This window comes from Sceloporus undulatus, chromosome 9, assembly GCF_019175285.1.
Source record: "Sceloporus undulatus isolate JIND9_A2432 ecotype Alabama chromosome 9, SceUnd_v1.1, whole genome shotgun sequence".
NCBI lineage: Eukaryota > Metazoa > Chordata > Lepidosauria > Squamata > Phrynosomatidae > Sceloporus > Sceloporus undulatus.
The window spans coordinates 21573628-21601114 of record NC_056530.1 but is presented as its reverse complement, the minus strand read 5'-3'; the positions used below and the strand labels follow the sequence as shown (position 1 = coordinate 21601114).

At 44.5% G+C, this 27487-nt stretch overlaps 1 protein-coding gene across 3 annotated transcripts; it reads left to right on the top strand.

Annotated features, from left to right (window-relative positions):
• LOC121915154 (SPARC-related modular calcium-binding protein 1-like) lies at window positions 1-27487 on the top strand. 3 transcript variants are annotated; one of them, XM_042439087.1, is made up of 12 exons: window positions 1-276; window positions 18111-18309; window positions 19882-19994; window positions 20295-20394; window positions 20656-20706; window positions 21329-21418; window positions 22296-22373; window positions 22787-22979; window positions 23405-23487; window positions 24735-24834; window positions 25122-25370; window positions 27050-27487. In XM_042439087.1, the coding sequence occupies exons 1-11, from the start codon at window positions 205-207 to the stop codon at window positions 25360-25362; spliced, it is 1320 nt and encodes a 439-aa protein (XP_042295021.1). In that variant the 5' UTR covers window positions 1-204; the 3' UTR covers window positions 25363-25370; window positions 27050-27487. The 3 variants fall into 3 exon arrangements, with proteins under 3 accessions (XP_042295021.1, XP_042295020.1, XP_042295022.1); XM_042439086.1 differs by having other exon boundaries at window positions 7-276; window positions 26953-27487; XM_042439088.1 differs by having other exon boundaries at window positions 19-276; window positions 21362-21418; window positions 26953-27487.

Here is a 27487-nt window from a genome sequence, read left to right as displayed (position 1 = left end):
CTCCCCAGCTGTTGTTGGTCCACGTGGTTTGGACCACCTTAGGGAAAAGTGCAATGACATGTGGAGAAAGGAGAAAGGGAGGGCTGGAAGCAGTGGGGCTCCATCAACCTATATATGCGGCAACCCAGCTGTGCCTCTTGCCCCTCTCTGCCAGGGACCTCACCTTGGTCTGGAAGGGGGTCTGTCCCTTGATCGGTCTGCAGCATGGCTTGTCTCCTGTGGTTGCTCCTGGTGGTCCCTGATCTTGCAGCTCCTCTTCGGTGGGACACTTCTCCGGTAAGGTCACTCTGGGAATGGGCAAAAAAGACAGATTTGAACTTGGCAGATGTGTGTTGAGTATTTTGGGTTTGGTAGAAAGACTGACAGATACTCTTGTTTGAGGTCTACGTTCCCATAAAATCCCACTTGTCTCCTTTTTCTTAAAAGGCTGCTCCGTCACAACTATCTAGGCTGCTCTTGTCGCACTTTTGAGACTAACTGAAATAAAGAAGTTGGCAGCATGAGCCTTCATAGACTTCGGTCTATTTCTTCAGATGTGATAGAATTTAAGGGGAAAAGGAATCATTCAAAATGTATGGACATTATTGCCATAGTAAAATGTTGCAATGCTGTAAATACAATATATATGTGGGGGTGGAATGGATTCATAAGACAGGTTCGTATCAATGATAGCTGCATATATACGTGTAAAATAGATATTGATATGTAGAATTAGCATTGTACCAGCAATTGGGGAGAAAGTGTGGTTTAAAAACCTTTTGAAGACCCTGAACATGCCGCTAACAGGCTATAGAAAAGAAAGTTACGAATGAAGTCTGGATTGTGTTTTCTTTGTGTGGGTATTTGTGACGGTTGTGGATGGTTGTTTGTCCTATGAATCGAAAGGAATGTGAGTTGATTTTCAATATATGGCTTTTTATACTTTTTTTGGAAATATTAATGATTTTAATATTCAGCATGTATTCAATGTGGGGCAAGGGTTGAAGCACAGAGGTGGAATTGATTTTTGTTCTTCCTAAAAAATACCATGGGGAGGGGGAATGCTGATCTTGAATAGGATATGTGCCCCGTTTTAATCTTTCCTGACCTTTGCTCTCTGGCTGATACGGCATTAATTCATAAAAGATCCCAGCACACCTGAAATGTCAAAAGTGTGTGTGTGTTTAAATATTTGGATTTCGAAAACTAAGTTGTTGTTTTTTTAAGGAGGGGGATAAATACTTGCTGCGAAGGTTAGTTTTCTTTGGCAACTGATAATCCCACAAGGCTTGGAACCCCGAAGCGAGGAGTTTTGGCTTTCTGCTCTCTGTTCTCCACAAAAGTCTCATAGAAGAAGGCACATCTGGTTCATTTTATGTTATTTTTTAACTGTCACACTCTTGCAAAGATGCCTGGAAACAAGGCGGGCAAAGCAAAGGTGCCCTGATGGTATTTGTTGGTTACATATTTACTCATTTCGACATCCTCAAATATGAGCGCATTCTCATATTTATGTTTCTGCTTTGTCGTTCTTTCTTGGAGGGTGCGTGCAACAAGTAGTTTGTAAATTCTGGTTTGCATCACGAAATCCACCAAGATTTACAGCTTTGGTGGTTCTCTCAATTGGGCCAAAACTGCTTTGCAAGGACGAAAAACCCTCTGGTTTGGTTTGGGTTCTGACGGTAACCAGCCACTTCTTAGCAGGAGGGCCGAGGTTTTGGCAAGCGCATCCCCTTGATCTTTCCAACACCACAAACACCCAACAAATGAGCATCTTCCTTAAGACGTTATGATAACTGTCTAAAAAGAAGCAGCAGTTTGTGCTTTGAACTACAATTATGCCAACGCAGAAACTAGAGAGTAGGGACTACTGGGTTCCTTTCCCCAAAAGTCCTGGAAGCCTTGATGTTATCTTTTGGGCACAGTAAAATCTGAATACCTCTGTGTCAGGTAGACATTCACCAGGTAGACCTTCCCGTGGTTGTTTGTTTTTCCATAACAGGTGGCATTGAGGTTTTTCAGTTAGCCCTGAACCTGTCCCTTCATTAAACAAAGTTCTCCGGAGTCTGGATTTTGGATGTCACACAGTTCCTGCACATAGATTTAGCCCCGAAAGTGACCTGAGAGTAAATTCAAGGTATAAAAAGAGAGATTGAGAGAGAGAGAGAGAGAGAGAGAGAGAGAGAGAGTCCTTTTCCCCCAATAAATAATTATTTTAGGGAATTTTCTTTGCCAAAGGTTGTAGCTGGCCTAGCAATGACAACGGTTGTTTAATTTCTGTGACAAAGATTTTCTAGGTGGGGCAAAGCTGGATACCTTTGAATGTTATATATCCAGACTTGCATAGACTCCTGCTGAATGCAAAACCGGTGAATGTTGTATTCAGAGACATAGCCATGTTAGTCTGCAGAATCAGTAGGTAGAGAGACTCAATGAAAGAAAGAAGTTGACAACATAAGATTTGTTAGACTAAAGTCTACTTCCTCAGACGTAGTGTTTGTTGTTGTTGTTGTTGTTGTGTGCTTTCAAGTAATTTCCAACTTCCAAGATGCGGACCTATCACAGGATTTTCTTAGCAAGGATTGCTCAGAGTGGGGTTTGTCTTTGCTTCCCTCTGAGGTGGAGACAGTGTGCCTTGCCCAAATTCACCCAGTGGGTTTCCATGACCAAGCAGGGATTTGAACCCTGAGCCCCAAAGCTGTAGTCCAGTGCTCAAACCGCTCCACCATGCTGGCTCTCATATTTAAAAATGCAGAAATCTAGGTACACTGTGACATGTTTTGTCGCCATGTGCCAAGGCACAACGTACCCCAGTTCTGTTCTGTGTCCAAAGTTGTAATCTTCCCTTGTGTGCAGCTGATCTCTTGCAAAGAACCTTGTTCCTCTTAATGGATGGAAGAGGAGCCGAGTTCTTGGGAAGAGATCTGTTTCAGTTGTGTTTTTTCCATTTAGAATCATAGAGTTGGAAGAGACGCAAGGGCCGTCCAGTCCAACCCCATTCTGCCATGCAGGAAATCATTGGTTCTGAAATGTTTGCTAGAGACACCTGTGTGGCGCCAACTGCTCTCCAATGGACAGCTCCAGCTCTAGCGGTCAGAAGGGTGGATACTCCGTTTTGATGGGTGTGTAAGTGTTTGTGTGAAGAAGAAAAAACCCCCCAAAAGTGATGGGACACTGGAGAAAGATTATAAATAGGTTATGTCAATCTTTAGGCTGTGAATAAAGTAGAGAGTGAATACAGGCCTGGATGGTTGCCTAGCATCCAAAATCTGCTTTTATTGCTGCCCAACTACTCCTAGGCCAAGAGGATTGCTTTTGCTTTTAGTTTTTGTGTTGCGCCATGCTCAACAACCATGTTCTCTGGGAAATGTTTTGTTCCTTAATCTCCTAGCCTTTCAAAGTGGAAACCAGAGCCCTTTTACCTCTAACACCTGATCACACCTGCAATTCCTGCCTTGTCCGCTCTTTGTTGTTAATGTGACTTCAGGTCAACTTGGGCTTGCAGCAACCCTATCCAAGTGTTTTCCTGAGAAGACTGAAAATTTTGTGTTCCTCTGAGGAAGTCTTCAAGTCATTTCCAACTCATGGCGACTCCAAGGTGAACCTATCCTGGGGCTTTCTTTGCAAGATTTGTTCAGAGCAGGTTTGCCATTGGCTTTCCTCTGAGGCTGAGAGAGTGACTTGCCCAAGATCACACAGTGGGTTTCCATGACTGAGCTGGGAATCGAAGCCTGGTCTTCAGAGTTGGTAAAGATTGCCGTCATTGTCGTCATAGCCGCCAACATTTCAGATGAAAACATGGATGCGTGTGGCCAAACAACTACAGAGTGCGGTCAAGATGGCAAAAGTTACAAATGAGGAACAGCACACAAGTTAGGAGAGGCTGCAGCAGTTTGCTTTTGCCTGAGCTTCTCGGGAAGGGCAACACTCAAACCACGATGTCGCACAATTTTGCTTTGCGATCCACCAACTCCAACAACCTCACCTCACTCCCAGCGATCATCAGTCACGCTTTTTGCATGCCCCAAAATACAGGCGGCATTGCTGCCAAAGCGAGAACAACCGATATCCATATTTAGTTCCCAGCGTGTCGCCTGCCGGAGCTAATTTTAACCTCTCCTGGTGAGGCTGAGCCCTGAGCCTGATGTCATCCCTTCTCAGGGGACCTTTTAAAAGATTGGTATTAGTCAGCTGGAAAGGCAGCCAAGAAGAGGATGGCTGATCAATAACTCAGAATGTGTCTCCCAGACGTGACAGATGGCCAGGGCTGGGAAGAGGCAGAAGATCTGTCTCTGCCAAGCAGTGGATTAATGGGAATCACCCCTCTCCAAATTTGAACTCCAGAGAACAGCAGTGAGCTGCTGGGTTGTTCCTTTGCTGCAAGTGTGCGTCATGCACGGATCAAACATAAATGGCACATACCCTCCGACATTTCACAGACGACAACTCAGAGATGTATAGTCACACGATGTTAAAGTGCGGTTAAGATGGACAGAAATTATTCATAGGAACAACAGACACTCTAGAAGAGGCTGCAGCAGTTTGCTTTTGCCTGCGCCTGCTGGGAAATAATATTGGTGCAAAACACACAGCAGAAATAATCCAGTTTGAGACTGCTTTTAACTGCCCTGACTCAGTGCTAGGGAATTCTGGAAACTGTGGTTTTGTGAGACATTTAGAAGGTGGCAGTTGAATTAAGTGGAGGCAGAAGGGGGAAAGCGGTAGGAGAAGAGAGAAACTGGGGCATTTTACAAGCAGCTGAAAAAGTGGGATGGCAGAAGATTCTCAGGACAATTTATGTGCCTCTGGTGTAATGTTTGGGTGTTGGACAAGGACATTGGGAGACCAGGTTTGATCATGGAAACAAACTGGGTGACCTAGGATAAGTCGCTTTCTCTCAGAGGATGGCAATGGCAACCCCCCTCGGAAGAAACTTGCCAAGAAAACCTTATGATAGGTTTGCTTTAGGGTCGCCATAAGTCAGAAACGACTTGAAGGCACACAACAACAACAAACCTCTGTTAGATATGATGGAGAGGTTTTCCCAGTCAGCCTCTCTTTTAGCTGGGTGCCTGAACACATCAATTCCTCAACGTTCACCAAATCAGCAATGCCAAGTAGCAGGAAAGTTTGGATAGGTGTGTCTCTTCCCCCAATAGCTCTCCTGCATTTTTGCCTTTTTCTCCCCCTAGTCTGTCTCTGCACAGGTGTGCAGCCCCTTAGGCTTTCTCTTTCTTTCCATTCATGATGGGATTTTGGAACGCAAACCGCCTCTCCTTTTGATGTGTCTTGATGCCCCCATCCTTGCTCCTTTTTAACTGCCTTTGGTTATTTTCATTTTATCATCTCTTTGCAGTCGCTTTTAGTTGAGGCGCCAGATTCCTGCAGGAAAAATGCTTTCTCTCTCAAGAAGATCTCCTTCTTCGCCGCTCATATCCCTGCGGCTGCCAAATGGCGCTCGGTTCTAGAAGAGGTGCCTTCAGGACATAACTTTTATTTAATGCTGTAGAAGTACGGCAAGAGTAGATCCCACCTAAATAGGCAGTGGAGGAGGAGGATTTTAATACACAAAAATGATTAATGGGATGAATGCAGGGTTGCAGATACTTAGATGTCTCTAGTGTCTTTCCCTGTACTTTGGCACTGGAGCTCATGGCCAGAGAATTCAAAGTCTCTCACCAAACTACAAATCCCAGGGTGCTATGGGATGGAGCCACATCAGGTAAAGTGGCATTAAACTGTGCAATAAGGATGGACAGATTTGGGAGTTCTTTTTCTTGGCTTAGTTTGTTCCATTTTGTCGCCATAAGTTGGAAATGACTCGAAGGCACACAACAAAGGCTAACCTGTCACAGGGACTTGTTCAGAGGGGTTTAACTTTGCCTTCCTCTGAGGCTGAGAGAGTGTGACTTGCCCAACACAAACCAGTCCCAATTGGAGATTCAAACTTTCATCTCCAGAGCTGCTCTTCTATTGTTCCCTCTCCAAAGCCAGGTTATTTGTGCTCCTTTTTGGTGGTATGCTATTCCTACGGCTCCCATTTCTGGACCTAAGGACCTGCCCCAGTCATGCCAAAGCACACATGGCCCATTCAGCTGTCAGGCAGAGTAATTTGTTTGGGCCTCCAGCAAACTCGGCCAAGAGGCTTCTCTCGGACCGGTCCTGCTTGCCAAATTCAAAGCCTCATTGTGGGACACGCACCCCCTTCGCTTCCCCCCAGACGACAAAAGCCTTTGGTTAGCAAGTGAGCGCTGCTAGGCGGCTTATGAAGGGGGCCTTATTGGAAAGAGGGAAAAGACCAGGGAAGGCAGCCAAAGCACATCAGTCTTGCAAAAATATTTTAAAAGTGAACAGCTCTCTCGCTCATGCTGTAACACACAGACGCACACACACCCTGGTCCCAGGTATGGTTCAAAACAAATTTATGGCAACAGAATAGGGAGGGGTTTATTTGTTATTAGTGCAACCACATGCAGAGCGAATCCACAGCAAACCACAAAACACCCATGGAGCCACGGAAGGTCATCTAGTCTGTCTCCTGCCCAGATTAAAATAACAAAAACATGACGGTTCCCTTATTTTTAGGGAATGACGTGATCCATAAGGTGAATCCAGACTGTATTTTGGTAGCCCTTTGGTACCCCTTCAACTGCCACATATCCATCTTAAGGAATCCTGGGACTAATAGTTTCATGAGGTGTTAAGAATTTTCTGCCAATGAGTTGTAGTTCCGGGGAATGGATTAGGATGAAGCTAAAGCAATCAAATTGTGGTGACCTGAGTCCTTGTTGGCATTATGGCTATACATTAACAACCATCTAGGAACATGCATCAATATGTATTAGTGACTTTGTAAGATACCAGTGTGGAGTAGTGGCTTGAGCAATTGGATCATGACTCTGGAGATAAGGATTTGATTCCCAGCTTGGCCATGAAACCCATTGGGGGACCTTGGGCAAGTCACACGCTCTCAGCCTCCTGTGAACAAATCTCACCAAGAAAACCACATCTTAGGATCACCATAATTTGGAAATAACTTTAAGGCACACAGTAACAACAAGATACCTTTGCTTCAGCTTTGCAGTTTGAGATATGAAAATATATGAAGTCTAGGAATGGACTAGGGGAGTGAATTTTCCTCTATTGCTAACCTTTTTGTACACTCCTCATAGCTATGTGAGGCACAGATGGGATGATGCTTAGACACTTTAGATTTCTTTGTTTGCTTCTGCGCTGTATAACCCTCAGAAATCTGTCTTCCATTAGCCATAGCCTGGAGGAATAGGGACTGCAACGCATCCAAGGTGCCCCATATAACCAGTGATGGGGAACTGGATGGCCAGACTTGGATTATCTAGGTAGAATTTGTTTAGGAGTCCAGTTCACTGTGAGAGGATGCTGAAGCTCATCAGCAAAAGGATGGGATGCTTCTCTGCTCTGTACCATCTGCTGCATCACTTACCACCAATAAAGCTTATTTTGTTGTTATTAACTGCCTTTGAATTGATCCCGACTCATGGCAACCCTGTGGATGAGACATCTCCAAGACTCCCTATCCTCCACTGTTCTGTTTAGGTCCTGTAAATTCATATCTGTGACCTCATAAATAGAGTCCATCCATCTAGCATGTGGTCTTCCTCCTTTCTACATCCATCCACCTTTCCTAGCCACGCGTCAGCATTCAGTAATATGTGTTAGCATTCACCACCATATGAACTCTTGGAGGGGATGCTGGGTGCTGGAACGAAACCCACTTCTGGAACAGTACAAAAATCATATTCTCCAATTGTCCCGATTTGACAGCATTAATCCTCTAGCATCCTACTTTCTCAGCTGCTTTTTAAAATGTCTTGGTTTCTTTCTCCTCCTTCCTCCTCCTCCTCTCACTTTTTTCCTTTGTTCTCAGCTAATCTCCATTGCTCAAATTGAGTTCAAAGCGCAAAAGTAGTTTGCACTCCATTAGCTCAGCAGAAAGCAGAGGAAGGTGCAAAATCATGCTGTTCCCAATGGGTTCAGGCAAAAGCAAACTGCTGCAGCATTTCTTAGCTCATGCGCTCTTCCTCATTAATACCTTTTGTTATCTTGACCACACTCTGATGCTGCTTGGCTATGTGTGTCTCCGTTTTCATCTGTGAAACTTTGGAAGATATGCTCTTGTTTTCTAAAATGGGAGATGCTGGGGGGGGGGGGGGGAGAATCAGGTTTCTGAAAATAATTCCTGCCAAAACAGGAACTCCACGGACCTCTAGGTGTTGTTGCACTACAGAACCCATCAGCCCCAGTCAGCACAGCCAAAGATGAGGGATGCTGTGAGCTGCAGTCCGACCACATCTGAAAAGCTACACAATTCCCAAGTCTAAAGCAAAGGAGGGACACACTGCTTCTCTTCCCTTGTTCTCTGTGGCCTTAGAGTGTGTGTCTCAGGCGGTGTTACACTGGGACCAGGGGTATGTGTTTGATTTGTATGTTTGGGATCGGATTCAAGATTTTGTCATACTATCCGACACAGGAGTCACATTAACACCTCCACGAGGGTCTAATTTAGATCTGTTTGTTTCTGGGAGTGTGAAAAATATTGGTTTTTGGGACCTAATTTCATCTTCTTTTCCTGCTTTTGGCAGCATCTATTTTTAACTCAGGATGGCACAATGATGCCATCGCTGTGTTGACGTATCAACTGTTGACGGGATGCAAATAAGCGAGGAAAGAAACTGAAGCTTATTCAGTGCACAGCTGATCTCTGCCTGAAGTCTATGCTTGAGAAGGTCTATGCTAAATAGCTCCAAGGGTTAGGATTCACAAACCACAGATTAGCAATGTCTTGGAGTGGGATTTAAGGATGTTAATCCCAGTTGGAGAAGCACAAATGAATGCTGCAAGTGTTTAGCCCCTAAAAGCTGCTGCCCACAACAACATCTGAAGCTTCTTCATGCATTTTGAGCTGAATCAAATGGTTGTCCATCTCCCCCTTTGAGTTGCTGTATCACTTTTGAGACCATGGGGGAATATGTGTCTGTGCATGTGTACACACATGCTCTGCTTTCACAAAGATGCATCCAAGCATTCAACCCCCTTCTTCACACATGTGTGGATATGCTTACCTTCCAACTGTCCCAGTTTGGCAAGGACAGTCCCAATGAATCCTTTGCCATCCTTTTTTTTTCCAGCTGCTTTTAAAATGTCCCGGTTTCTCTCTCCTTCCTTCCATTTCCTCCCTTTGTTCTCAGCTTATTTCATTTGAGTTCAAAGTGCAAAAGTAGTTTGTACTAACTTAACTCAGCAGGAGCAACAAGGAGGGATCAGCATCTTACCCTTCCCAGTAGATTCAGGCAAAAGCAAACTCCCAGCTTGTCTTCTTCCTCATTATTAGCTTTAAAAATTTTGACCACATCTGACCTGGCTTGGTCCCATGTTTTCTGGTTTTCATCTCTGTAATGTTGGAGGGTATGGTGCATGGTGAATTAGTACTACAAGGAATGGCACCATGAGTTAGTGCATTGATACTGTTATTGGTACTGTGAGTTACTATTATTGGTAATGCCTATTCCTCCTGCTAAGGCATTCATCCCTCTTACCTACTCATGAAACTTTCAGGACTTGCTTGCTCTCCTTCCTCACAGCCCTCTCTGAGCACATAGCATACGTACACATATTTATTTCAGGCAATGACCAGGGCACATGGCAAGAGTGAGGGCAAAGAATAATAGCCTGTCCTTGCCATACATTCTTGGGACTTTAACAGATTAGAAAGCTTGGGCCGAGACTACCAAAATGGATTTCAACAGGGAGAAATATAGGATACTACACCTGGGCAGTAAAAATGAAATACACAGATATAGGATGGATGGCACATGGCTTGACAGCGGTACATGTGAAAAGGACCTAGTAGGAGTCACAAGCTGAACATCAGTCAGCAATGTGATGCAGCAGCTAAGAAAACCAATGCAATTCTAGGCTGCATCACTAGACGTATAGTGTCTAGATCGAGGGAAGCAATAGTACCACTCTGTTCTTTTTTGGTCAGACCTCACCAGGTGTCCAGTTCTGGGCACCACAATTCAAGAAGGATGTGGGCAAGCTGGAGCTATAAGGAGCGACTTAAGGAGCTGGGTATGTTTAGCCCAGAGATGAGAAGGTTAAGAGGTGATATGCTAGCCCTATTTAAGTATCTGAAGGGGTGTCACATTCAGGCTGGAGCAAGCTTGTTTTCTGCTGCTCCAGAGAATAGGACCTGGAGCAATGGATGCAAGCTACAGGGAAAGAGATTCCACCTCCACATTAGGAAGAACATTTTGATGGTAAGAGCTGTTTGACAGTAGAAGATGCTGCCTCTGGGAGTAGCAGAGTCTGATGGCTCCAGTGTCTGGCAACCAGTTTCTTCAACACTTTTTGGAGAAAGGCTTTTCTGGTCTGCCTTCTTGCTGTCTGTCGACACAGCACTCAGATTTTCCTGGCTATGGCCCCTGCGGTTACAAATGGTGTGCAGGAGCCAAGGTAAGCTTCTAGGCATTTGGTTAGCTAGTGCTACACACACACACACACACACACACACACACACACGGGAATGGATGAGCTGCAAGGCCTTCTAGCTGGCTTGTCACTCAGTACCCAGTAGCAAGAGGGTAGTTCCCTCTTCTCTTAACAGTCATTCCAAAACCCCTCCAACTGTGCCAGTTATGCTCGATCGGTATAGTATGCTTTCCTCACCACCGCCAGCACCCAGCATTGTGTGTAAAAATGCCACTGGTGTGTTTCAAATTTCTGTTTGCGCACGGGCAGTTATTTGTCATCTGGACATGGACTTTCACCATGCAACCTCTCTCTGAGAACGGATTTTGCAGCTTTCCTAGCAAATACAAACCTTCCACTAGAAACAATCCAGAACAGGCAAGGTTGCCAAGTTTTGACTGTAAAATGCATGTGCTTCCCTCCTATGCCTTTTAGTTGGGCAAGTAGATGAGGACTGTCATTCCAATCCTAGTCATGTTGGTGGGCTTATTTCATACGCTTCAGCTGTCCAGGTTTACCCAAAGAATTGGAGATTCGTCCAAGATTTGTTTCTCCCAAAACAGTGGAGAAAAAGATTGTTTTCTCCCAAAACATGTACCCTCCTGGTATGATAAGAAACATTGAATGCCAGGTTGGTTTATTGTAACCCAGAAGAACAGAAACAACATCTGGGATTTTTCAATTAGTCTGGAGGCGCTCACAATCTTTATTTTTGTTCCTTGTACCTTTTGTTGGAGAGAATACATTGGCAATGTTTTCTTGGTATAATATATTGCATTTGTCGCTCTTCCAGGTTTAGCCCCTTTTTAGGCAGAGCTAGTAAAAGTACTCTCATGGTACTCTTGGGTGGCCATGCCGGTGAGGGGATTCTGGGAGTTATAGTAATTTTTAAAGGCTCTGCATCCAGGGTCAGTCAAAGTTTGTTGTTGTTGTCGTCGTTGTGTGCCTCCAAGTCATTTTTGGGTAACAAGATAGGATAATTTTGACTTTTAGATAGGCAAATCTATCATAGGGTTTTCTTGGCCAGCTTCCTCAGAAGGGGTTTGCCATTGCCATCCTCTCAGGCTGAGAGAGTGTGACTTGTGCAAAGTCACCCAGTGGGTTTCCATGGCTGAGCGAAGATTCAGACCCTGGTCTCCAGAGTCATAATCCAGTGTTCAAGCCACTACACCACGCTGTACTCTTATCTGACCCTTTTCTTTGGATTCTTGAACTCTGTTTGCAAATGCTCAACTGAAATTTTGACTTACTGCAATGCTAGCAATGTGGGGACTGAAAATTAAATTTAATTTTGTATGACTGGGGGCAGAGTACTCTCTTGATCCACCCCCAATAATCTCAAAATATATGCCTATTCCCAACTATTAACAGATAACAAGAAATGGCCTAGCCATAAGTAAATTCCAGTATGTTGGTACCTTAACTGGAACATTTTTAAAGCAACTGGAAAATGTGTGACAACAAAGAGTTCATTGGGACTATCCTTGCCACATTGAGACACAGGGACAGTATGCTATTCAACTCCTTGTTTGTGTTGCTAACTGCCATTGAGGTAACCTCAACTCATGTGGATAAGACATTTCCAAGACCCGCTGTCCTCAGCTACTCTGCTTAGGTCTTGTAGCTACAGGCCCATAGTCTCCCTGATCGAATCTAACCACCTTAGTGTATCATATTCCTCTCCTTCTACTTCCCTCCACCTTTCCTAGCATTATTGTCTTTTCTAAGGAGGCTGTCATACATGATGTGGCCAAAGTACGACAGCTTCAGTTTGATCACCTTGTCTTCCAGGGAGATTTCAGGCTTGATCTGTTCTAGGACCCATCTGTTTGTCTTTTTGGCAATCCATGGTATCCTCAGCACTCATCTCCAGCACCACATCTCAAATGCATTGATTTTCTTTGTATCTGCTTTCTTCGCTGTCCAGTTCTCACATCTGTAAAATGGTGATGGGGAACACAATGGCTTGGATGCTTCTTAGTGCTCAGTTGTATATCTTTACACTTTAGGATCTTATCTAGTTCTTTTATGGCTGCCTAGGACATTTCCAAAGCCAAATTATCAACGACTCAGTTGGTACTATTCCTCCAGGTCCATCACTGTCAGCCCAAACCTGGATGGGAGGAAAGTGCCATTTCCTTGCATGTGTGTGAACATGTGTGCACACATGTTGCATGTATGCAATTGTTTAGAATAAAGCAGGTGAAAAATAAATTCACCTTCTTGAAAACAGCCATCAGGGAGGGTCCTTGCCTGGTCTCCCTTGCTGATGTGAACGCAGCCAAGTTTTCAGGCTCAACAAATGGAAAGGAGTCAATTGCCGCACTCTTCTGCCGTGACTTAACCATTGGCAGCCAAGGCATGCCACCAAGTGCAGCCGTCAGGAAGGCGTCCTGGGCAGCGGGAATGTGAGTCGGATGGAGTCCAGGGTGGCTCAGACAAGGGAGACACATCAAGAGCTTGTGTCTGTGGGATGCTCTGTCCATGCGCTTGGCGTCAACGGGGGACATGGCGCCTCTTTGGACACCATTGCTACCTGCCCAGGGGGTGGGGAGGGTGACATCATGTCTGCAAAGTGATGGTGGAGCTGAAAGGCGCGTCTTTGATTTAGAGCTGCGATGGGTGGGGAGAGGGATGCTGTTGAAGACACGTCAGGAGCTGGAGGAGGAGGAGGAGGAGGAGGAGACGGACACTGAGCGTAAACTCTGAGTACCAGAATGAATCACGGATAGAATTTAAGAGTGTGGTTTTGGGCCGGGTGATGAGGAGTGATGTAGCTGGGCGAAAACATGTTGCCCCCTAAGATTTCTCTTTGCAGATTTTGAACATTTTGTCAAATTTGTCAAAGGTAAGCCACTCAGAGAGCCTTTGTCGCTGAAGAGTGGGGTGCAAAAATAAATAACAAACCTATTACAGATATACCTTGGTGAACAAAGTAGAGGTGTTCCTGAGCGTGACGTCATGTACCAGAGGCAAAAAGAACAGGGCTAGGTTCCTCCGCCACAAAAAAAGACAAGCGTTCAACACATTTCGGGATAATGTTTTATTCAAAACAAACCATGGGCGTGGGTGAAATGACACAACCTGGTCAGGTAAGCCTTGCATAAGTAAACAAAAACATTTTGAACCTTCTGGAGGCCATTGGAGGCTTCTTCCAAAAGGCATCCAGGGATGTCTTGTTCTTTCACCAGCCTCCATGTTTCATACCAGTTCTGTTTTGGTGGCCAAACATACATGCTTTTTGTTAAAAAACATGCTAGGAATAGCTGGTGAGACAGGCTTATCTGCTCTTCTGTTTTCTATTGGTTTTGCTGCTTGTATGCTCAGTAAGGGACTCTAGAGGCAGCTGCCGTTTACTTTGCCTGTTTTAGGCAGAACCACACAGCAATAGTAGGATTGGCCACAGCAGAATCCCACTCTTTCCAAGCTCAGGCTTGGTTCACAACAGACACATTGCTGCAACCTGACACCAAAAGACTGTGTTTCTCCAGCCACAATTCAGGTAGACAAAGAATGAGGAGTAAAATAAAAGGCTGGAAAGCACTTTCTGGAAAGGAGCTTTGTTATCAAAGGCTTTGTTAACTGAAGGTTTGTTGTTGTTAACTGCTCTCGACTCATGGCATCCTTGTAGATGAGACATCTCCAAGCCATCTCCAACACTTGCTCTGAAGGTTCATACCCGTGACCTCCCTAATTGAGTCTATCCATCTAGCCTACAGTCTTCCTTTCGTTCTGCTTTCCTCCATCTTTCCTAGCATTATCTAATATTTCCTAGCATTATTTTCTAATGAATCGTTCCTCATCATCATATGGCCAAAGTACTACAGCTTCAATTTGATCATCTTGGCTTCTAGGAAGAGTTCAGGCTTGATCTGTCCTAGACCCCATTTGTTTTTCTTCTTGACCATCTCTTGTATCCTCAGCACTCTTCCCCAGCACCATTTCCCAAATGACTTGATATTTTTCTTATTATCCACTTTCTTCACTGTCCAGCTCTCTCTTCCGTACATGGCGATGGGGAATACAATGGCTTGGACAATTTTAACTTCATCCCTGTATATTAATTTCTTCTTCTCTTTGTAGTCTAACATTCATCGTGTCTTTGATATCCATACTGGGCAGCTCATTGTATTTAATTCTGTTTCTCATACCTCCACAATGGTAATTTGCATCTGACTGTGTACCAAGCCAATGTGATAAGCCAAGGATGAGAGCATTGATCCGGCACAATATGAGTCTGACAATGAAATTTTTATTCAGTCCCTCAATTTCTAGCATTGCAGAGACTGAGACGCTGAAAATTATTCACACCCAGAACACTTCCCTTGGTCATTTTGATTGCTCTTTGTCTTTGGATACCTATACTGTATTTCGACTGAAGTTTGTTACTGTGGGCCTTTAAGTTGTTACCAGCTTACAGCTTACAAGGTTTTCTCCGAAAGATTTGTTCAGAGTAGCTATGCTATTGCCTTGGTCCTCAGAGGCTGAGGGAGTGTGACACGGAGCCATCCATGAAATTTTCCTTCAGTCCTTAAATTTCCAACAGTGCAATTGCTTAAGGCTTCAGTTGAACGTTTAGAAATAGAATTTAGGCATGCAAAGAAAAGGTAGCTGCAAAGTGATCAAGGGGATGCCAAAACAGCAAAAAAGAAGTGTTCTAGGGATGAAGGATTTTCAATACAACACTAGAAGTTTGGGGACTGTAGGAAAATGTCATTTGTGGGAGCAGAATTCGTACTGGGATGCAGTGCTTTCATTCCTCATAGCTACACTCCTGAAGGGGATGGGTTTCATAGCTTTCTGAGTGCGCAGACAACAAAGAGACACTCCTTTGGTCCATAAATCAAAGTGAGCTGAGAGCAGAGTGGAAAGAGAAGGCAGCTCTTAGCCTCTCCTTCACGGCTGGACTGGCCGCCACCTCTCATGCGTTGGCAGGCCTCCCTGGTCTCTCAGCAGGGGAGCCGGGCTGGTGGTTTTGGCAGCAGCTGGAGAGGTATCCCCCTCGGGGGAATCCAAAACAAGCATCTCTTTGCAAGAGAAGCACACAGCTGAAATGGATGGCTGTTTTGGGGCGGGAAGGCGAAAATGAGATGCTCTCCCAGGAGAGGCTAAAGGGGGTCGTGGGACACATGTGTGCATATGTGTATGCGAAAGAAAGAGATCCATTCCAAAGCCTAGTTGTTTCCAAAGTTTGGCTTCGTTTGAACCAGGCTCTAGAATTCCTTTGCTCAAGGAATAAAGAACAGGTCCCATTTTTAGTGCCAGCCCTACCATTAGACAGGGGGATATGTCCTGGGATAGTGCCTGGATGTAACACGTGCACAAGTAACACTGTTGTTGTTTTTGTTGCCTGCCTTCGAGTGGACTTCAAGCCACACTTATGTGCGCATATGTCACTAACACAATGTTGTCCAAAGTGCACTTACACGGTGCCTTGAAAAATGCGATTGAATGCATGACATTTATACAAGCAGAACTCTTACTTGTGCAACTATAGTCAGCAGATTCAACCTTTGCACAACATCCTTAAAAATTACAGATGACACCAAATTAGGAGGAGTAGCTAATGCACCAGAGGAGAGGATCAAAATTCAAAATGAGTTTAAGAGATTAGAAACCTGGGCCAAAACTAACAAAATGAAAGGTGAAAAAATGAAAGGCACAGTTACAGGATGGGGGACACCTAGCTTAACAAGACTACATGTGAAAGGGATATCAGAGTCCTAGTAGTCAACAAGTTGAACATGGGTCAATAATGGCAGCTAAAAAGGCCAATGCGATTCTAGGCTGCATCAATAAAAGTATAGTGTCAAGATCAAGGGAAGTCATAGTGCCACTCTATTCTGCCTTGGTCAGGCCTCATCTGGAATACTGTGTCCATTTCTGGGCACCACAGTTCAAAAAGCTTGTTCAGAAACTGGTGCATGTCCAGAGGAGGGGGACCAAAATGGTGAAGGGTCTGGAAACCAAGTCCTATGAGGAGAGACTTAGGGAGCTGGGTATATCTAGCCTGGAGAAAAGAAGGTTAAGAGGGGATATGATAGAGTCTCCTTCTTTGGAAGTTTTTAAACAGAGGCTTGATGTCCTTCTGTTGGGGTTGCTTTGATTGAGTTCCTGCATGGTAGAATGGGGTTGGACTGAATGGCCCTTGGGGTCACTTCCAACTCTATAATTGATTCCATGAAAGCCCAGTTGCCAACATAAGGATACTTACAGCCACCAAACAGGACCTTATTTCTTTTCTCCCTTTTCTGTAGTGCTTTTAAGTGGTTAGCCCCCTTTCCTACCTTCTCCCTCTGTTCCTCCCGGCCTGCCCCCCATCCACTGCCCCCCGCAACCCTGTGGTCTGGAGTCTTGCCTGGGGGGAATAAATACACCTTGCCATACATCAAACAAAATTGGGTTTCCAAGTCTGGTTGGCTTTTAATTGGCTTCTCCTCCGCCTGGGCTTATTTACACTGCAATTAGTTAAACCAACTCCTTTCACGGGGCTGCCTTTGGAGCGTGCCAAAATACACACTTGCTGTAGCACCCCCCCCCCAGCACAGCAGAATGGGGCAAGGAAAGGGTGGGAAGAGACGGAAACAGTGGCGGGGAGGGACCCGGGTGAGTGATGATGGCTCACGATGGCCCAGTAAGAGCCATAACCTTGAAAAGGGAGTGCAGTGTGTGCATGTGGGTCTGCTTGTGAGAATGTGTGAACACATCCTCTCCAATCTTCCAGTCTGCGGCCCACCTGGTCATCCAACAAGCAGTCTCTATCCAGCTAGTGCAATACATGGCTCTTTCTTCCAGAGATGTAGACTTGAATCAGTTGACTTGGACCTAAGTCAGACCTAAGTCACTTCGGCGACTTGACTTGGATTTGACTTTGGCAGAAATGACACACAGACTTGACTTGAGACTTGTACACATTTGCGGCTTTGACTTTTGCTGATTTGATTATTCACGGATTTGATTAGTATGTTCTCTCTAGTAAACTCTAGTTCCTCCAACATGACTCTATGGCGAATGCCAGCCAGAAGTCATGCTGGAGGACCTATAGAGATCTTTAGAGAGAACACTCTGCTAGGCATTTGTAGCTCCTCCAGCACAATTCTATGGTCAATGTCTGGCAGATGTTGATTATAGAGTTGTACTGGAGGACCTAGAGATTCCTATAAAGGTTTTAAAAAGTAGCATTTTTATTATTTGCAGTTTTTCCTTGTTCACGGGGGTCCTATGCTCCTAAACCCAGCAAAGGTGGAGGGCTTACTGGATATTTTTAGTGAATGGATTGCTGGTGTCGTTCAGTTCAAGCAGCAGTTAGTCACTCAGGTCCGAAATACATTGTAGAAATAATCCAGTTTGAGACCACTTTAACTGCCCTGGCTCAGTGCTAGGGAATTCTGGGAACTGTAGTTTTGTGAGACATTTAGCCTTCCTTGTCAGAGAGCTCTGGTGCCACAATAAACTACAATGCCCATGATTCCCTAGCACTAAGCCAGAGCAGTTAAAGCAGCCTCAAAGTGGATTATTTCTGCAATGTGTTTTGGACCTCAGTCTCAAAGCTGCTACAAGATCCTTTTGCATACTGATATTTCAGACTAACATGGCTATGTCTCTGAATTGTCTTCTTGCAGTTCATCATCTCGGAGAGTGACCGGGGAGAGTTGTCATGTCCGATGGAGTGTCCTCATGAGCGTGGCCGGCCCATCTGTGGCTCCGATGGGAGGCTCTATAAATCTCCGTGTACTTTCCAAAGAGCTCGGTGTCGGGACGCTTCTCTTGAAGCCTTGCCTCGCTTCCGTTGTGGTGGGGCAGCTCACCGAGAGCCCAACAGTAGGTAGAGATTGTGGCAAACTTGCACAAACCTTTGTGAGTACAGTGGGCCCACAATATTTGCTGGGGTTTTGGTCCAGGACCCCTGTGAATACCACAATCTGTGGATGCTCAGATCCCATTATATGCAATGGCATAGCAAAATGGTGCCCCTTATATAAAATGGCAAAGTCCAAGTTTTCTTCTTGAAATATGTGTGTGTGTGTGTGTGTGTGTGTGTGTGTGTGTGTGTGAATATTTTTGAACCATGTTTGGTTGAATCTGTGGCTACATAATCCATGGACACAGAGGGCCAACTGTATTTGATGAAGGGAAATCTGGGTGGCAAAATCATAGCCTTGCAAATGGTACAATACAATCCCTGTACCTGCGGGACCGGTCCATGCGACAGCAGTTACCTACACAAGTCCGAAAAAATATGTTCTCTCTAGGCATTTTCTTGGTCCTCCAGTGGTATGTTTCTGATGGAAGCTGACCATAGAGTCATACTGGATGACCTAGAAATGCCTAGAGAAAATACTCTGCATGACTCTATGGTCAATTTCCACTGGAAGGCATTCATTTCAATAGGGGTCACTATTATCCATGGCTTCACATTTCCACGCTACGTCTAGAAACATATCCACCATGGATATGGGGATCATACTGTATCCCCGTCTCTGGTTACCTCCTAGTTCGAGTTGCACAGGTCAGAAGACTTTCCAATTATAAGAGAAGTGCTCTCTGTACATGGTCAGAGGCATTCTGGCCCTGATGGTGACTGGCGGCTTCCATGTCAACAGTACTGTACTGTGAAATCAGGCCTGGAGATGTCCAAGAAGTTGGACCTATTTGGGGGAATATAGGATGCAGCACCTTGGACAACTCCTTTAACGGCTGATGAAGAAGGCGATCAAACCCTGCCTTTTCTTCAAAACTGGGACTCAAGGAAGCTCACCGGTTCAAATGAATGCAATGTAGCAAACATCATACCTTGAAACAGAACTGAACTATTAATGATAGTGAGACACTATCAAGCAAACAATTAAAAGTAAATAATAAAAATAATAAAAATCATTACACAAAACAGTACAAATTAAAGCAATACAGCGGCTCTCTTAAAAGCCCTTTCTTTTAAACACCTTTTGGTTCCAGAACCACTACCTCCATGGATACCAAAATCCATGGATGTTCAAGTCCCATTAAATACAATGGTGCCCTTTATACAAACTGGCAAAATTAAGGTTTGCTTTTGGAAATGTATTATATTATTAAAGGTATTTTCAAGGCATGGATACTCAAATCCATGGATAAATAATCCATGGATACGGAGGGCCAACTGTATATATAGGGTGCTATAGGTCATAAGCAGCACTTCGGACTGTTCCTGGAAACAAACCAGTAGCCAGCAGAGCGGTTGCAGCAGCGGAATTATGTGGTCCCTGTAACCCACCCAAGTTGACAGTCTGGAATAAAACCCAGGTTGGATTTATCACATTGATGATGCTGGCCATTGCTGTCATGCTTCTAGCTGGGTCTATTTCTTATGCTGTGTTCTTTCTCATGTCCTCACCCTCCAAACCCCTTGAACAGGTACCAATCTCACCCGCTGCCAAGAAGACCGGATGACTGCCCTATCACAGTCCCGGCGCCAAGCTCACGCAACTTACGTCCCAGAATGTGATGAAGATGGCTCCTTCCATCAGGTAACCCCTTCCTTCTTTCTTTCCATCCTTCCATCCATCTGTGGATGCTCAAGTCCCATTATATGCAATGCCATTGCAAAATTGTGTTCCTTATATAAAGTGGCTTTCTTCTGTAATTGTTGTATGTGTGAATATTTTCCTTCCTTCCTTCCTTCCTTCCTTCCTTCCTTCCTTCCTTCTGGTATCAGTTATCCAAAAGGAAACAATTCCAGTATTTTGGTTTCCCAGATAGCACCTTTAGGGAAATGTGTGTGGCTTGAGTGGATTCTTATCTTTTTCCTTTCTTCTTGTCTCATCTAGGTCCAATGCCATAAACAAACGGGGTACTGCTGGTGCTCTACACCCGAAGGGAAGCCTGTCAGTGGAACATCTGTCCTCAATGGAACACCAAACTGTACAGGTAATTTCCACATCTGGATCTCCTGCTCTACAAGTCTCTTTTCTCTTCCAGAAAAGAGAGGTTGCCAAGTTGATGCTCTCCCCTGCCAGCCCTGGTCCTTTGCTTTGTAACTCACAGAAACCCCAGAGAGGGGTTTTCTCCTGCAAAAGACCGGAAGAGTGTATCTTTGGTCATACATGTTGAGTCTCTGTTATCCGGAATTCCAAAATGTAAAATTGTCTGGTTTATAACTTCCTAATTCGTATCTGTCCCAATTTGCAGGATCTTACACAGTACGGACTTCATGGCAAGATCCCAACTCTTCTCGGAGAGGTAAGGCTGAAATCCTCCCTCTCTTTTTATCTCTATTTCGCACATCCCTTATCCGTCCCTGCCTCTTATGTATATCTCCTCAATGGGATATACATAACAGACAGTATAACATAGTAGTCGGCTGCAAGTTGAGTTCAAAGGGTAAAAGTAGTTAAAAGAGTTGATTGCCATGCTGGGAATGTCTGGATAGAATTTGTTTCCAGTGAGCTGGGAGCTGTAGTCCACCAAAAATGTGACTTTTCCCATTCTTTTACCTCCACATTGGGAAGAAGGCATTAAACCTGTGTCTAGATAGATGGATGGATGGATGGATGGATGGATGGATGGATGGATGGATATGTGGATGGATGGACGTATGGATGGATGGATGGACGGACGGACGGACGGACAGACAGACGATGATGGATGGATGGATAGATAGATCGATCAATAGATAGATAGATCAAACAGTTATAGACTTCAGCCTTACTGGAGAATATTTGGGGACCCAAAAAATGAAATTAAAATATTTTATCCATTGGGGGCCACAAACACAGCCCTGCGGCCACAAATGGTCCACGGGCCAAGCTTTGCCCCCCATCTCTTTGGAACAGAGTAAATGACACTGAAACCTTTGTAATAGTTGCCTTCGACCTCTTTTCCTCCCTGAACGCAGAAGAAGGCGCCCGGCCCCGGCCCACCCAGCCAAGCCCTCTGCCCCACAGGCAAGAAGGTAAGTGGCCCTCTTCCTTCCTCCAACCGTCTCCCATCTTCATCCCTATCTGTCAGCAGCAGGGTAGTGTTCTCTTTTACCATCGGCATAGTTTTGTTTGCAGTATAAAGAAAGGCCAGGGAGAATATTTGGGGGAAACTCCCAGAACCCCTCCAGCCAACAGTTGCCTGTGGCCATGCTAAGCAAAGGGGGTATGGGAGTTGTAATCCCAGACCCCTCATCATTTTCTCGAAGCAATGGATAAGTCTGTGTTATATGCAAACTCTTGCAAAAATCTGGAGGCGCAAACGCTTGTGGAAATTGATGATGGAGAAATTTTGCAAATATCTTTCATATTCAGAGTGAGGTGAGGGCCCTATATGCTGCAGTGTGCGAATATATCTTATATGTATATACTGTATATATATAGACTGCCCTCTAGTGGGTACTCTTGTAAGAGAACTGTGAATACAAATCAGCCCTGGTTAGTACTTGGATGGGAGACCGCCAACAAATACCAGGTGCTGTAGGCAATATTTCAGAATCATGAACTGACAAAAGCAGTCCTGAGTATTCCTTGCCTAAGAAAACCCTATGAAATGCATGGGGTTCCCATATGTCGACAGGCTGCTTGAAGGTGCATATATACACACTTTATTGGAAAGATGGCCAGCATGGTGCAGTAAGTTTGAATGTTAGACTAGGACTCTGGAGACTAGAGTTCAAATTCCTTCTCAGCCATGGAAACCTACTTGGGCAAATCACTCTCTCTCAGCCTCAGAGGATTCTAATGGTAAACCCCTTCTGAATATATATCTTGCCAGTTCCCACTGTCTTGTGTCTATGTGTGTCTATGTGTGTCTATGTGTGTCTCTGTTTATGTCTTTGCTCCAACCAGAAGGGACTTCCTTGCCTTTCTTGATTCCTATCATCATCCCGGATTTCAAACCCAACCGGACCGTGAAACAGGTTCAAGGTGAGCTTTTAGAGACCTTTCTCCTTTGAGCAGCCAATCTTACAAGCATGAGATGGTCCTCTTCCAAGGATGCATCTATCTACACTGTAGAAATAATGCAGTTTGACCCCACTTTAAGTGCTGCAGTGCCATTCTATGGAATCCTGGGGTGCTCACTCTTAAGGCTGGATAGATGAGAGAGTGGAGGGGAAGGCCAGTGCTTCCAGGATAGATTATACCCCTTTCACCAGGAGATGGTGCCTTCTTTTAAACAAGCATTTAGATACAGTACTTACATTGACCATGGATAAGTCAAGTAAGATTTTTTGGGTCAATATTTTGACCCAAATTTCTAGATTTATACATGAGTATATACAGTATTTTATTCTGATGGGCACTTTGCCTTGTGCTGCCACAATCTGCCATCCTTGCAGAGTACCCACCTTCATGTGAGCAGGAAAGACGTGAAGCCATTGACGAAGCCCGGCAGCACCAGCAAGAGGGCACCTTCATCCCTGAATGTGAGGGGGATGGCACCTATAAGGCTGTGCAGTGCCACCAAGCAACGGGGTACTGCTGGTGCGTGCGGGTGGACACTGGCCGGCCAGTTCCAGGGACTTCCACAAGGTCAGTTTCTTCCCATTACTAAAACTCCTAATCCTCCACCATTCTACTTTTCCATTTGCTTTTCAAATGTCCCAGTGTCTCTCTCCTGTTCCCACCTTCCACCTTCGTCCTCAGCTTACTTCACTGTTTGCAAACTGAGTTCAAAGTGCAAAAGAAGTCTGCAGTCATTAACTCAGCCAGGAGGGAAGGATAGGAGAGGGTTTGGTCTTGCCCTTCCCAAGACCAAGCAGGCAAAAGCAAACTGCTGCAGTTTCTCCTAAGTTGTCTGTTTTTTAAGACTCGCAGATGCAAATCCTTTGGGATTTTGTTTCATCTACCTTTAAGCAGTTGGCATACACTGAAATCGTATTGCCATATACACTATTCTTAATATCTAATATAATATAATCCTTCACTTTGTCTTCCCACTGTCTTCCATCTTTCAGAAACTTCCCTCCAGACTGTGACAGCGATGCAGCAGCCAAAAGCACAGAAATGGGTTCCCTTTTCCGGGACCGGACGTTGCCAGGTGGGTCCTGGGAGTGATGGGTTCAATATCTTTTTCTCTCTAGGGATCTGGAGTCACACACTTGGTCCATGAAGCCCAGTATTGCCAATTTGGAGTGGCAGCTATGACTTGCTAGGGTTTCAGGTATAGGGCTGCCAATTCAGGACTTTCCCAGGGCCTAAGATTTTTGAAGCCAAAACATGTCATTTATGGACATCCAGTGATGTCTTTAAGCATTGGGCATGAAGTACCAACCACAGTTGTTCACAGCTTGTGATTCAAACACACAAAAAGAACACGGGGTCCTCTTTGGAAATTAATGGAGAAGTCTTAGACCAAGGTGAAACCATTCCTTTTCACTTACTAAGGGAGACAAGGTAAGAAACTTTTCATCAAGCCAACTTGCTTCTAGAGAGCCAGGGTGGCATAGTGGTTTGTTGGACTAGGATTCTGGAGACCGGTTTCCAAATCCCAGCTCAAACCTGGAAACCATCTCAGCCTCAGAGGAAAGCATAGACAAACCTCCTTTGATAAAATCTTACCAAGAAAAACCCATGATAGCTTCACTTTAGGGTCACCATAAGTCGGAAATGACTCGAAGGCTCACAACAGCAACTTGCTTCAGTCTAGAAGATGGATACAGAGTAGAGTCTTTGCAAGTTGCAGCAACAAATCAATGAGGCCTTGTGAACTGGCGCAAGCTCAGGGCCAAACCTTGAAATCTGGCAACCCTATTCAAACCAAATTCTTCTACTATGCATATCTCAATGAACCTGGGATTTTTCTATACAGGGACATTAGAAGCAGCCTGGTACTGTGTCAAACCCTTGATTCAGGAAGGATTAATCCTGGCTTTGTTGCAAGATCTGGGATGCCCCCCCCCGGCAACCACCTGTTCAAATTCAAAGCAAACTCAGTCTCTTTTAAACCAAATAATTGCAGCGTCTTGATCCCATGCCTCTGTCCTGTGGAATCCTGGGATTTGTAGTTTCCTAAAATGTTTGGAATTTTGTGCCGGAGAGCTTTAATGCTTCACCAGACAAATCCCAGGTTTCCATGGGATGGAACCACAATCAAAGTGCAATAATGTTGGATTGTGAAGGAGAACTTCCAACAGCAAATGAGACTGGTATTCAGAATGGTAGTGAGGCTCTGCGTATATCAAGTGAGAGATGCTTCTAGTCATGGATTATTTAGGGCTCTTAAAAGTTTATAGTCCTAAAAGCTTGCCTTCTTGTTTTTTGCTTACTCTCGCCTTTTCCTTCTAGGTTGCCCGGGTCCTAAGAAAGCAGAGTTCCTCTCCAACCTGATCAAAGCTTTGGCTACTGACATGCTACAGTCGCGCATGATGCCTGTCCCATATCGCAGGTAAAGACTTCCATTAGGAAGATGACTCTGTCGTCTCCTTAAAACCTTTTAAGTCGCTTCCGATTTATGGCAACCCTAAGCCAAACCTATCATGGGTTTTTCCTGGCAAGATTTGTTCAGAGGTTTGCCAATGCCCTCCTCTGAGGCTGTGAGAGTGTGACTTGCCCAAGGTGACCCAGTGGGTTTCATGGCCGAGCTGGGAATCAAATCTGGTCTCCAGAGTCATCGTCCAATGCTCAAACCACTGTGCCACACACCTGCCTGATACTGCTGCTTCTCATGTGCAGATTTTCGGACAGCATGGTGGCGCCCAGCTTGGAGGAGCGGGCGGTGCGTTGGCAGTTTGTGCGCCTGGACAAGGACTTCAGCAACAGCATCAGCGAGCGGGAGTTGCGTCCCCTGAAGCTGTACATGAAGAAGAACACCCGGCCCAAACGCTGCGTCCGCAAGTTCTTGGACTACTGCGACCTGAATGAGAACAAGCTCATCTCCCTCCATGAGCTCAAAGGCTGCTTGGGGCTGAGTTAACCCCCACGGTGGGTATTCTCCTGCGTGCCCACCTTTCCTTTCCTCTCACTCAGCTGCTAGTACACTTTGCTATGTTCACATTCATTTATTCTTGTCCCAGCTCACCCCACTATGCCACATTATGCCCTCCAACATTTCACAGGTGAAAACCAGGACACATGTGCCCACACAACATCGGAGTGTGCTCCAGGTGGCAAGGGTTATCAGTGAGGAGGAATGCATAGGCGATGAGAAGTGCAGCCCTTGGTAGCCCTCAGAAATAATAAATAATAGCCACCTATTGATATCCCACCTTCTGCACAACCATTAAATGTAGAGGAGCCCTGTCCAGTTTTCAGCCTGGCGACCCTAAATTGGGAACAAATTGTTCCATGCATCCCACACCTTTTGCTTGATACTGTGTCCATCACAGGTCCCTCCTTTGCTGCCAATTTCCACCAGAGACAAAGAGGGAGTCTATAATGGACCTCATAGCATGGATTAAACATGGATTAAACATGGATTAGGTTCCTGGTACAGGTCTGTCAACAAAATGGCTGAGTTGGCATCCGTTCTCTTGGGTAAATGGACACGGGTAACCTGAATCCCATCTCCTCTCCGGGGAAATTTTATTTTCCCTTCTCAGTGGGAAACTTAAAATTCTCTTTCCCAATGAAAATCTATTTAAAAACAAAACTTGACACGATCTAATTCTGACGGTTTTGCTTTTCTATGGCTTTCTCTATCTTTGTGGATTCTTTTCTACTTTCTTTGGTCAACTTAATTGTTTGCCAGGAACACAAACCATAGTTGAAATATACCACTTTAAATAAAGGGCCCATTCCCAGGCAGGTGAGCTCTGGAAAGCTGGAATCCGAAACTATAGAAAAGGAAGCCTTAGCATTTTGAAGAATACAATCTCCAAATTATTGAGTTTACATAGAGAAGTCTCTCTTTCACAAGTGGTTCCTAAATTCAAGGGGATTGCTCTCAGGTGGAGGAGATGCCTTAGTAATAAATCTTATAGCATTGCTGTGTGGATAAATGAACTCAGTTTTTTAGGGTCAATATATTTTTTCCCATGTTTTAACTTTTATTACATTTATTCTCTTAATAAAACAAATATGGCACACATCATCACTGTGACAATTCGCATAAAAGACAAAGTACAAAAAAAAAAAACATCAAGCCACACAAAACAAAATAATAATATTATTATTAAATCTAATTTGGAAAAGTGGTATATAAATAAACATTATTATTATTATTATTATTAGTATTAGTATTATACATTATTAAAAAAGAAAATACTTCTTTTATCACCTCTTCTACTCCTAAAACCACAAATATCTCACGTTCATCCTGTTTCCCATAAACATCTCTATTTCTTCTTCCTTCTTGAACAAAGCCTAACATCAGCACTCGAATCTTTGACTAACATTTCTAGACTTATACATGAATATATAAAGTGCATAGCAGAGCACAGGTGCCACGACAAACTGTAAATCCCAGAACTTCATAGCACTGAGATGTGGCAGTTAAAGTGGCGTCAAACCAGGTTATTTCTGCCTTAAGTTACCGCTTGTTAATGGTTTCTTTTTCTCTAAATAGGCCTTCAATGGGGGACAAATATTGGATTGCTCTCCCTCCAGAGCCCCAGGGATGCTCTCTCTTTCTCTGAGCATTGCATTCCCATCTCTGGTTGCAGACTCTTTGCACTTTAAAGAGACGGACTGGACCTTCTGCCAAGAAGATGGACAACAGTTTGGAAATTGGCGATGATCATCATCGGTGGAAGAGGGCGAAACACCCGCGGATGCCAGTCTTCCTTCAGTCGTATCCCCCTTGGCTTTCATTTAGATAACAAAGACCTGCAGGAACAGCCTATCTTCATAAACGGTTTTGGATAAAAGTAATAATAATAATAACGACACTGTAACCTTTGCTTTTTTTTAAGGTGTCATTTTCAAAGGGGAAAAATATGAATGTAAAGGACAGCCCTTTCGAGGGTTGTCATCATTGTCGTTGTTGTTAAAGTAGCATTAGTCTTTTCAGTCGCTGCCTCTGCGTACAAAAACAAGTTGAGCTGTAAAGCAAATTGTACTCTTGTTTATTTGAATCAATAAATTATAGATGTACAAGGGTA